At 41.5% G+C, this 12558-nt stretch overlaps 1 protein-coding gene across 2 annotated transcripts; it reads right to left on the bottom strand.

The window, feature by feature from the left end:
* Nucleotides 1–3574: 3574 nt before the first annotated feature.
* LOC118556174 (thymocyte nuclear protein 1-like) lies at nt 3575–11775 on the bottom strand. Of its 2 annotated transcripts, none has more exons than XM_036150336.1 (8): nt 11637–11775; nt 11139–11210; nt 10673–10842; nt 10525–10593; nt 10340–10432; nt 4449–4544; nt 4214–4364; nt 3575–4128 (listed from the first exon to the last, which is right to left on the bottom strand). In XM_036150336.1, exons 2-8 carry the CDS (start codon nt 11185–11187, stop codon nt 4082–4084), a joined length of 675 nt encoding a protein of 224 aa, XP_036006229.1. In that variant the 5' UTR covers nt 11188–11210; nt 11637–11775; the 3' UTR covers nt 3575–4081. The 2 variants fall into 2 exon arrangements, with proteins under 2 accessions (XP_036006229.1, XP_036006230.1); XM_036150337.1 differs by having other exon boundaries at nt 11629–11696.
* Nucleotides 11776–12558: the final 783 nt, after the last annotated feature.

Raw genomic sequence — 12558 nt, 5'->3', positions numbered from 1 at the left:
CGACTAGTAGGAACAGATCTAAGACTAAGCCAAAGTGCTGCACAAGTTGCACGAAAGTCTTAACTAGTAGCTTCGTTGATGACTAGTCAACTGCATTCACCGCCCACTCCATTAGGTACGCTTGTTTTAATTGCTTGTCAATGCAAATGGTGATCAAGCTAACCACATGGCAGCCACTGTCAGGGTTCCCACGGGTCCTTGAAATCCTTGAAAGTTTGTGAATCTGAAAAAATAAATTCAAGGCCCTTGAAAGTTCTTGAAAACAGCCAAAAAAAACACCTTGTCCTTGAAAGTCCTTGAATTTTTTTGTGGGGTTGAAAGTTCACACGGATGACGACTCATGTGTCATTATTTTACTACCACACGATCTTTTAAAATTATGTTGATTCCGCAGACTTTTAATTTGCAAAAGTACGTTCGCTCTTCTTTGTTAGTTGGTAGGCTACGGTTTAGGCCTACGTGCGTCCAATAGGTTACATTCACGCAGTGTTGCCAACTCAGCGACCTTGGCGCTATATTTAGCAACTTTTCAGGGTCAAAGTCAAAAACTAGCTTAATCAAAGATGAAAGTAAAACAAATTGATATAATTCTGAACATCTCAATGCTGCACTTTTTTCCATAAAATTCCATGAAACGGTAGGCTAATGTACATCTTATATGTAATGTAGTATGGCATAGCCATGTACTGTGGATATAAATGTAGGCTATGAATATGATCAATATCAATGTAGGCTATAAATCCATAAGTCCACTTTCTTGCATTGCTTCTGACCCAACAACTTATATGCCGTTTAGTCTTTTATTGAATTTGCATTGTATTAAAATATGATAACCTATTTAGCGGTCACAGTAGGTAAATGCCGCCACGTGTGGTCCTTGAATTTGAGGAAATTGGTCCTGGAAAGTCCTTGAAAGGTCCTTGAATTTGATGTTCACCAAGGTATGGGAACCCTGCACTGTGTTTCTGCATGTCAATTAGGTGACAAAAAAAATCATAACAGGAATAGGAAATTGATTAGCTTTGAGTGACTTTGTACTTGCCATGGTTGTTGGTGCCACACTGGTTGGTCTGAAATACTTGGTCCTCAGTGTTTCAGATTTTCACACATCCATTTCTCGTGTTTACAGGGAACATTTTAAGGAAAAAGGGAGTTCTAGCAAGGTGTACCTAATAAACTAACTAGTGACTCTGTCCAACTACTTTACTAGTTTGGTTCATTAAAATATTGCATGTTTAACTTTTTGTGGAACAGGTGAAAACAATGGTTGGGGGGGAGAAAAGCCCCCTGAGTACTTTCAACCCAATGATTTCGGCCCACAGTTTGACATTGTGGTCATTCTGTTGAATCAAAAAATCTCACAGGCTTGGAATTTTCTTTTTTATGAGGCGCTTTGGCTTTTGGGCCTGCTAGCATGCTACCAATCAAAGGTTGCTGTAGTTGGCAAACCCCGCTTCTTGTTTTTTGAACTGGTTCAGCAAAATGTTGTACCAGTGACCGGTTAAATGTAGTCTCATGTTTATTCAGTGAAAACGATTGATATCAAAGGTATCAGATATTTATGCAACCAGCTTGCCGTAGACCCCAGACAAGCCCAAGGACGTGCGGCTGCTGTTTGTGGATGAATGAAGGTTCCTCGTGTTTCTGTTAAACAGATTTAGAAAGGATTTCGAGACACCGCAACGGCGCGGTGGTGTTATCATAGTGTCGGCTGGTATTACTGTCTGATCTGCGCGCTGACATTCAGGTTATTAAATCTTAATGCTGGGAGACAAAGGGGTTGCTGGATAATGTAGAGGAGGAACTGTGCTCCGACGGAACAATGCACCGGAGAGTCTTAGCCCCGCTTTGAATTCGTCTTGTCATGAAACCGTGCCAAGCCTGACGAGCAGATGTGCGCTGATCGGACCGCTCTTTAAAAAGAGATGAGATAGCGCTGCCGTCCAATGAAAAGCTGTATTCTCAATCTCACTGGTCCCAGTGAAAAACGCTTTCAATTTTATGAAAATGTACACAGTTTTGGTTTAATAGCTCTGGATATTTTATTTAAAAAAAAATAAATAAATCATAGGCTTTTTCTACAATAAAAACTAGTATTTAGCTTGAATCCAACTAAATAAATCTCATACAAATTTTATATCCATCCATCTTTATTCTTAACCGAGAGGGGGTCAGGGGTTTAGATCCTGGACAGATTGACAACTCGTTCACAGGACGTCACAGTGTCACCTTGCACACTCCCACCTAAGGCCACAACATCCATGAAGTCAGAGTACCTGGAGAAAACTTACACATGCAGGGTGAAAACATGCCGTAAGGCTGGCAATTTCTCCTGGGAGGCACCAGTGCTGCAAAACCGCATGCCTTTTCTAAAAATTCCTTTCTGCAAATGTAACATTGTGTCACTACTCATGTAGTGCAAAATGCCATTCTACTCCTGGACTCATATTTTTAATTGTTTAATTGAACTTGTACAACTTCCGTCTGGTCGCAGGTCCTATAGGAGAAAAACCTTGCCGTCACACTCACAAACAAGACGCCAGGATTTGACCTCTTGTGTTTGAGACGGAGGCTGACCCTGAACACAGAGGGGGGATCTCTGCCTTGGCACAGTGAGCACAGCAATCGGATTAGGGAGATCAGTGGGCTTTCCTGGAGCCGGGCCTGGTGACCGGGCCCCAGCTCCTGGGGGCTTAGCTGAAAAAGCATCATCAAGCTCCGCCACCATGGGCCCTCCACCTGCGGGGAGCGACGTCCAAAACAGGTGTCCGGGAAGGGCAGGTTCCTGGCTTCATAATCAGTTTTCAGAGCAAAATCACTGAAACCTATTATTCCAATGTTAAAATACATTTGCAGATCGTCTCTCCCTGAGAAAAAAAAAACAGGGATTGTATGAGTAGAGAAATTTGTCACTCTTTATTAACATGAAGCTGGTCAGAACGTGTTGAAGGACCCAAAGTTCCACAGATGCCGCTTTTTTTTCTCTATTTAAAAATGCATAACTGCAAAAAAAAAGAAGCGAGTCGCCTTCCCTGATGTAATCGTACTCAACTTGCTGCAGTCATTGCTGCATTTTTCATCATCACGTCCTGTCGTGCAAACACCAGACGCATAATGTAGACCACCATTGTGCAAGGAAGCTCTTAGCTTTCTCGACGCGGCGCACAAAGTCTGTGCACCACTTTTAATACTTGCCTTATTTTCTCATCTGATGGTTAGCGCAAAAACCCGTTTCCTGCGTGGGTTGGCAACAAAACAAAGTCAAACGCCTGTAACGCTCCCGCTCCGTTTGCTTCATACACTGCTGTACATAAATGATGACAAATAAGACGAATACAGGTGCATCTACAATAAAAAAAGAACATCAAAGGAAAAAAACTAATATTTCAGTCATTTAATTCTGAATACATGCACTCAGGCTGTGGCTCCTTTACATGAATGACTGTATCAGTGATGCGGCATGGAGGTGTGGCCTGGCTGAGGTATTAAAGGACTAACAGCTCACGTTTGGTTGGACTGGCTACATCCCCCCCCCCCCCCCCCCCCCCTTCCACTCAACAGTCTACAACGTGTTTGAGCACAGCGCTCTGAACAACCAGTCCCTTTTACAGAAAAAAAACATGTTGATGTTTGCCCTCCTTAAAGAGGGTTTCAATGGCTGCCTGCCTGCTGCCATGTTTAGCAGCTTCCTCCACGTCTGTGTAGGCCACAACAATAATTAGCGCACATACTGTGTAGTTAGTGGACATGCTTTTAAGTGGGCCAACATTTCTGCATTAATAATAATGATGTAGTATTACCGTTTTTTATATCTTTTTTTTTTTAAGGTTAAACTGAAGGTTAGCTCTAAGCAGTAACCATCAAAACCGGTGGCATTATCCTTTATATCCTGTGAATGCATCTTTTGGCTTCTATTATACAACTCATTCCTGCAAAAAGTCATTCCTGCAAAAAAAAAGCTCCAAAAAGGTAATCTTGGGCCATAATAAACAAATTTATAGTTCTACGCCATAAAATCTTTTTTTCCAACTGGTACATTTCACGGCCAAGGATGTCACTTCGCGTCGGGGTCCCACGATCTTCACAGCGGCTCCTTGTCCTCCAGACTCAAGATGAAGTCAAACTCTTCTACAGAAAATAAAAAAAATTAAATGAAAATATTCCAAACAGCTTGGGGCTATCAAATAAAACACAGTGACCGGTTGTTACTGACCCGAGGTGAGGGGCTGAACGGAGAGCCTGGCCCTGGTAAACAGAGCCACGTCCTTCAGAGGTCCTCCGTTGGCACGGTGCTGGAGGTGGTACTTCTTCAGCTCCGAAAGAGGAAGAAACCTCTTCATCGTTCTTTGAAACTGGACGTCTACCTGAGGAACCAGCAACCCGAGCTCGGGTTTTAAACGTGACCTTTAACAAAGAGCCACTGAACGGACCATGTTTTTTCAATTTACCATGCTCCACTTGGGGCTGTCTGGCTTGCTGCTCGCGTCGTAGTGGACGTCTTTCTTGTCGAACTGAGTGTGGTCCACATAGGCCTCCTTCACAATCTGATCCAGGAAACAGAGCGGAGCATCAAAACGTCAGCGCCTGCCGAAGGTATTCGCACACCTCCGGAATACGCTGCAAAAATAGAGCTAAAAATAAGAAAATATTTCTTGAAATGAGAGTTTTTTTTTTTTTTTTGATTTGAGCAGGTAAATAAGATTATTTGCCAATGGAATAAGATATTTACACTTAAAATAGGAACAATTCATCTCCATCATCTTATTTTAAGTGCAGTATATCTAATTATCTTATTTTAGGGGTAAAGATATGCATTCCATTGGCAAATAATCTTATTTACCTGCTCAAATCCAGGAGAAATACATTCATTTCAAGAAAATTTGACTTATTTTTAGTTTTCTTTTTGCAGTGTAGCGCGTAATTGTGAAGCGGAGGGAAAGCGGCACATGATTTTACAAAGTTTGACAAATAAAAGTCCAACAGGTGAGGCGTTTTTTCGTATGCAGCCAGTCTCAGGTATTGCTTTCTTCCAGGTTTATCCTGTGACGACGAATAGCAACAATTTCCCCACCCGAGCTGTAGGGATCTGCAGCTCCTCCGGGGTTAACCCTCCAGAATCTGCATTTTTTTTCAATTCAATTCAATTTCAATTCAATTTTATTTATATAGCGCCAAATCATGAAACATGTCATCTCAAGGCACTTTACAAAGTCAAGTTCAATCATATTATACAGATTGGGTCAGATTATACAGATTGGTCAAAAATGTCCTATATAAGGAAACCAGTTGATTGCATCAAAGTCCCGACAAGCAGCAGTCACTCCTGGGGAACCGTAGAGCCACAGGGAGAGTCGTCTGCATTGTACATGGCTTTGCTGCAATCCCTCATACTGAGCAAGCATGAAGCGACAGTGGGAAGAAAAACCACCCATTAACGGGAAGGAAAAACCTCCGGCAGAACCGGGCTCAGTATGAACGGTCATCTGCCTCGACCGACTGGGGTTACAGAAGACAGAACAGAGACACAACAAGACAGACAAACAAGCACAGAAGCACACATTGATCTAGTAATCTGTTCTACATTAGATGGTAGTAGCGGGTGAGCCGTCTTCTCTGGATGATGTCACAGTTAACAGAACGCCAGACCAGGTGTACCTACTATGAAGAAAAAGAGAGAGAGCAAAAAGTTAAAAGCTGAAATGACGACAGTCATTTCAATGTAATACAATGCAAAACTGGAGAACAGTAGACTGAAGAACAGTAGAAATCAGTAGAGTGAGAAAATTAGACCCTGATGTCCTCCAGCAGCCTAGGCCTATCACAGCACAACTATAGAGATAGCTCAGGGTATGAGCCACTCTAACTATAAGCTTTGTCAAAAAGGAAAGTTTTAACATTAGTCTTAAAAATAGATAGGGTGTCTGCCTCACGGACCAAAACTGGGAGTTGGTTCCACAGGAGAGGAGCCTGATAGCTAAAGGATCTGCCTCCCATTCTACTTTTAGAGACTCTAGGAACCAGCAGCAGACCTGCAGTCTGAGAGCGAAGTGCTCTGTTAGGAACATACGGGGTAATCAGAGCTCTGATATATGGTGGAGCTTGATTATTAAGGGCTTTATACGTTAGAAGGAGAATTTTAAATTCTATTCTTGATTTAACAGGAAGCCAATGAAGGGAAGCTAAAATTGGAGAAATATGATCCCTCTTGTTGATTTTCATCAGAACTCTTGCCGCAGCATTTTGAATCAGCTGAAGACTTCGAACTGCATTTTGTGGACTTCCTGATAGTAAAGAATTACAATAGTCCAGCCTTGAAGTAACAAATGCATGGACTAGTTTTTCAGCATCACTCCTGGACAGAATGTTTCTAATTTTGGCGATATTCCGGAGGTGAAAAAAGGAAACTCTGGAAACCTGTTTAATATGGGATTTAAATGACATGTCTTGGTCGAAAACAACACCAAGATTTTTAACTTTATTACCAGAGGCCAAGTTAATGCCATCCAGATTAAGGGATTGATTAAGAACTTTATTTTTTGAAGACTCTGGCCCAAAGATTACAACTTCTGTCTTGTCAGAATTTAAATGCAGGAAATTTAAAGTCATCCAGCTTTTGATGTCATCAAGACATGATTGCAGTCGAAGTAACTGATTGGATTCATCAGGATTTATGGATAAATATAGCTGAGTGTCATCAGCATAACAGTGGAAATTAATCCCATGCTGTCTGATAATTTTGCCAATCGGAAGCATATATATAGTAAATAGAATTGGTCCAAGGACTGAACCCTGTGGTACTCCACAAGTGACCCTAGAGTTTGAGGAAGATTTATTATTAACATGAACAAACTGGAATCTGTCCGACAGATAAGATTTAAACCAGCCTAATGCTTTTCCCTTAATCCCTACAGTATGCTCAAGTCTTTGTAGGAGAATATTGTGATCAACTGTATCAAATGCAGCACTGAGATCTAACAGGACAAGTATAGACACAAGTCCATTATCTGAAGCCATGAGAATATCATTAGTGACCTTCACCAGAGCTGTTTCAGTGCTATGATGAGCTCTGAAGCCTGACTGAAACTCCTCAAGTAGGTCATTACTTTGTAAATGTTCACATAGTTGATTAGCAACTACTTTCTCAAGAATTTTAGATAAGAAAAGAAGATTAGATATAGGTCTGTAATTTACTAACTCATCTTGATCAAGAGATGGTTTCTTAAGTAAAGGTTTAATAACAGCTACTTTAAAAGCCTGTGGTACATATCCATTTACCAAGGATACATTAATCATGTCTAAAATAGGACCACTGATCAGAGGGAATACCTCCTTAAACAACTTGGTTGGGATTGGGTCTAACATACAGGTAGAAGGTTTAGATGAAGCTAAAATTTTAGATAGCTCAGAAAGCTCTACTGCTTTTAAACAGTTCAGACACTGCGCAGGTTCTAAGGATTCCTCCAATGCTGCCTCACTTACTGAGGATGAGGTAATCATGTTTGGGAGGATGCCAATTATTTTATTTTTAATGGAATCAATTTTATTTATGAAGAATCCCATAAAATCATTACTGCTAAGAGCTAAGGGAATGGATGGATCAACAGAGCTGTGGCTCTGAGTAAGTTTGGCAACTGTACTGAAGAGAAATCTAGGATTATTCTTATTCTCCTCAATTAATGATGAAAAATATGCTGCTCTAGCTCTGCGAAGGGTCTTGTATACAACAATAGACTGTTCTTCCAGATTAGGTAGGATTCCTCTTGGTGTGTAGAGCGCCATTTTCTCTCCAATTTCCTAACATTGTGCTTCAAGGAACGCAGCTCTGAATTAAACCAAGGAGCCAGCTTCCTGTGAATAATCACCTTCTTTTTCAAGGGAGCTACATTGTCTAATGCAGAACGCAATGACGAAGTCATACCGTTTACAAAGACATCTATTTGTGAATTGGAAGAAACAACATTGCTGCTATCTGCAGGGCATTTCTGCAATACGGAGGATATTAAAAAGGGGACAGACTCTTTAAGTTTTGATACAGCATTATCCGATAAAGATCTACTATAATGGAACCCTCTTTTGGGGGTGGAGAACTCAGTTAGATTAAACTCAAATGTTATTAAAAAATGATCAGATAGGACAGGGTTGTGAGGAAATACTGTTAATTCTTCACAATCAATGCCATATGTCAGAACAAGGTCTAAAGTATGGAGCCGAGAGTGCGTCGGTTCATGCACATTTTGAGCAAAACCAATTGAATCTAGGATAGTTTTAAAGGCTACACTAAGGTTATCACATTCTGTGTCAACATGGATGTTAAAATCACCCACTATAATAGCCTTATCAGTATTTAACACCAAATCAGATAAGAAATCTGACAACTCATCCAAAAACTGAGTGTAAGGGCCTGGTGGACGATACAAAACAACAAACAGAAGAGGTTTTATTGCTTTGCAGCTTGGATGAGGGAAACTGAGGGTTAAATGTTCAAAAGAACTGTAGTTATTAATTGGCCTGGGACTAATTAATAAATCAGACTGAAAGATAGTTGCCACTCCTCCTCCTCTTCCCACAGATCTGGGAATGTGGAAATTTGAATAATTGGAGGGAGTTGACTCATTTATACTAACGTAGTCCTCTTGTAGCCAGGTTTCTGTGAGACAAAACAAATCAATCTGTTTATCAGAAATCAATTCATTAACTAACAAAGTCTTTGGAGGGAGAGACCTTATATTTAATAGACCACATTTAATTGTTTTATTTTTAGGTTCAAGGTGAACCGTATTGATTTTTATTAGGTTTTTATGATTTGTTCCTTTTAGATAAGTTTTTGATCTGTTAAGTTTTGGCCGTGGGAAAGACACCGTCTCAATAGGATAATGGATGGGTAACAGTACAGAAGCTGCAGAGAGGTGTGTTAAACTACGGCTCTGCTTCCTGGTCTGGACCCTGGATTGTCAGCATTTAGGAGGACTAATAAATCCGGCCAGATTTCTAGAAAGAAGAGCTGCACCATCCAAAGTAGGATGGATGCCGTCTCTCCGGATCAGACCAGGTTTTCCCCAGAAAGTTCTCCAGTTATCAATGTAGCCCACGTCGTTTTCAGGACACCACCTAGACAACCAGCGGTTGAATGATGACATGCGGCTAAACATGTCATCACTGGTCAAATCAGGCAGGGGACCAGAGAAAATTACGGAGTCCGACATTGCTTTAGCAAACTCACACACCGAAGCAACACCAACTTTAGTGACCTCCGATCGGCGTGATCGGGTGTCATTACCGCCAGCGTGAATAACAATCTTACTGTATTTACGCTTATCCTTAGCCAGCAGTTTTAGGTAAGATTCTATGTCGCCCGTTCTGGCCCCTGGCAGGCATTTAACTATGGTCCCTGGTGTCTCTAGTGCCACGTTTCTGACTATTGAGCTCCCAATAACCAGGATCGGCTTCTCAGCGGGTGTGTCGCTGAGTGGGGAAAATTTATTTGAAACGCAGACGGGTCGGTGGTGAACTGGGGGCTGAAATCTAGAGCTATGCTTCCTACGAACTGTCACCCAGCCGGCCTGCTTACCCGGCTGCTCGGGTGCTTCTGGAGGACCACTAAGTGAACTAACGCTAGGTCTATGTGGCTCCGCGCTAGCAGAGGGGCGGCTATCAGCTGGTCTTTCCATAGCACGGAGCCGGGACTCTAATTCTGACACCCTCGCCTCCAAAGCTACAAAAACACTACATTTATTACAAGTATCATTATCACTAAAGGAGGCAGAGGAATAGCTAAACATCTGACACAGAGAGCAGGAGATAAGGGGAGACTTAGTCAGAGACGGAGAAGCTGAAGTAATAGTAGGAGAGGAAGCCATTGTGGAGCTAAAGCTAGGCTAGGCTAAAGCTAGGCTAGCGCCCTTCTACCACGCCAAGAGAGCAAACGGTGTGAAACACGAGGAGTTCCCAAGCATGATGTGCAGCAACAGAAAATGTTTTAAAAGTGCTTATGTGTTAGAAACAGATGTTACAGCAAAGAGATTAAAGATAAAAGCGAGAGAATCTGGAGCAACAAACCGTTGCTCACGCAGTGAAAACAGGAAGTTTTTCAAATCTCTCAAGCCTTCAGGGAATAGCTGTTTTTATTCTGAGATTAAATTACACTCACATAGATTCTTTTATTTAGCAGTACAGGAGACAAAGGGGTGGTAAACGCCTGCTGCCCTTTTTTCAGATTTTTAGCTGTAAAAGATTTTTAAAAACCTAGTATCACAATCCTTCCACTTCACAATTATGCAGTACCTTGAATGCGTTTGCTGGATGCAACATTTCTGCTTTTACCGTGTGAACAGGGACTCACTTTCATGATCCCTGCGACCCCGGGCTCCTTACAGTTGCTGTGATAGAAGAACGCCCGCTGTCCCTCTTTCATCTGCCTCATGAAGTTCCGCGCCTGAAGGCAATGAGAAGTTTTCCTCTTTTTCGTCACAGAGTGCGCATAATTCAAGCCGCTGCCACAACGCGAGCCGGCTGGTGGACCTGTACCTGATAGTTGCGGACGCCGTCCCAGCAGCCGGTCTGATCGGGCAGAGCCTTCAGGTCCTCGATGCCGAACTGCAGAAGGAAGCATGGCGATCATATGCGCTGCAGGCCAGGACTGTTTTCACAGAGAGGATGATCCTGCTTCCTGTACCTTCACGTCAATGCCGTTTTCAAAGCGGCTCTCGGGCTCCGACTTCATCAGCCAGTGGGTGAACACCGCAGGTCCCGCAGACTCAGAGGCCTCTCCAGCTTTCGCAACAGGAGCTGCAGCTTTCCTCTTCCTGTCGGCTGCAGAAGTCCCCTCGCTATCATCGATTTTGCCTGCAATGTTGGAAAATGTGATAACTAACCATGCGGTGACACATCCAAGACCAAAAGCAAAAACAGAACTTTAATGTTCTTTTTTTTTTATGCTGCTGTCAAGCATAGGAAGGCGTGGCCAGTGGGTATTGATGGGTTTACAAATGGCACAAGCCTTAAATAAATGAATGATTTTTTTTGTGTGTGTATTATTATTATTATTATTGTTCATATAAAACATGCATATATAGCTGTGGGCTGGGGGGCCAAGCCTGGAATGGGACAAAAAGTCATACTGTGCAAATGCATTTACTTGCCTGATTTTGGAGATCTTTTACTCACTCTGGCTCTTTTCTTGGGAGGCATCGTTGTTTCAAATTTTAGATAACCTAAAGAAAATAAGTTTATTATTATTTTTATTAAGAAATTTCCACTCTTTGGTAAATCAGAAATTGTGATAAACACAAATTGGGAGAGCTGAAAAATTAATCCGCATCATCGAGGCTGACGATCTGAAACGTGAGACAAAAAAGTAAAACTGTTTAATTTTTTCTTTACTGGGATTTTGCTCTCCGCTGTTAAAATGTTAGTCTGGTAAGGTTATGCTGTGTAATGTTGTATTCCAGTCCTCTGCAAAGCGTTTAAAAAGCCGTGCTTGCCAACTGTAACATTTTAGTTGTAGGATTGTAGAATTTTACATAAATCACGTGGAACAACGCAACACGCGCGATGTCAGCTGAGAACTACATGCTCCCAAATGCATGCTTCAAGGTAAAAAACAAAACTCGTGTAATACACAGAGCTTACTGTCATACCTTCAGAGACAGCCAGGCCTTCATATCCCGCGAAAAGCTCACAACACGTGACGTCAAGAAAATGCTGTTTCTGACGCTGGCCGGTAAGGTAAAGTTGCGTTCATGTTAATGGGAAAACTGAATATAAGACTTTGATACTATTAAAATTAAACTCATAAAACTGTCAATCACAAGACATTCCATTTAGTATTCTTCTTGTTATTATTATTATTATTATTATTATTATTATTATTTTATTGTTTAAACAAAATGCATAAAATATTTGATTTTGTGGATTGCACGCCTTGCCTGTAAATCTGATTTTGATGAGTGTTGATTAGATTGTGCACACATTTTCAGCCAGCAAATTACGCTTGACTGCTGAAAACATCTCTGACGATTTAGTAAGAGTTCCAACTTTCCGAGGCACTTTAAATGCATCAGTAAACCGGTCCTTCGCTCGGTTTTCTGAACATGTTGAAGATTCTCAGTCATCCAGGTCATGATCTTCTGAACGTTTCGAAATCTTATCTTTGTCTCTGTCTGGTGGCTCCCACTTGAGAAGAATGCATCCTAATCCTATTGGCTGCGTTCAGTATCTTATTCAAGTTTGATTATTTACTATTCGTATTCATCATATAAAAAACTAGTCATCATTATACAAGACACAATCATTTTTTGTAGTTTACCAAAGTGTAGGAGGGGAGCGCTTGAGGAAGGACGATCAAATGTATTGAAAATACATTACCCAGCATCCCAGCCGCGGTAGCGGGTGCGCTTGATTGTTCAGCCGGGGAGGCAACCGCTGCGAGGAGTAGCGGTGGTTTCAATACATTCCTTTCAATCATAAAGACTGACCATTTACCATTTAATATTTATGACTGACCATGTGACATAATTGCAACCATTCAATTAAAGTTTTTAGCTCTTTTATTTAACTTTT

The sequence above is a fragment of the Fundulus heteroclitus genome, chromosome 18 (assembly GCF_011125445.2).
Source record: "Fundulus heteroclitus isolate FHET01 chromosome 18, MU-UCD_Fhet_4.1, whole genome shotgun sequence".
NCBI lineage: Eukaryota > Metazoa > Chordata > Actinopteri > Cyprinodontiformes > Fundulidae > Fundulus > Fundulus heteroclitus.
This window is presented reverse-complemented; position numbering and strand designations above follow the sequence as displayed.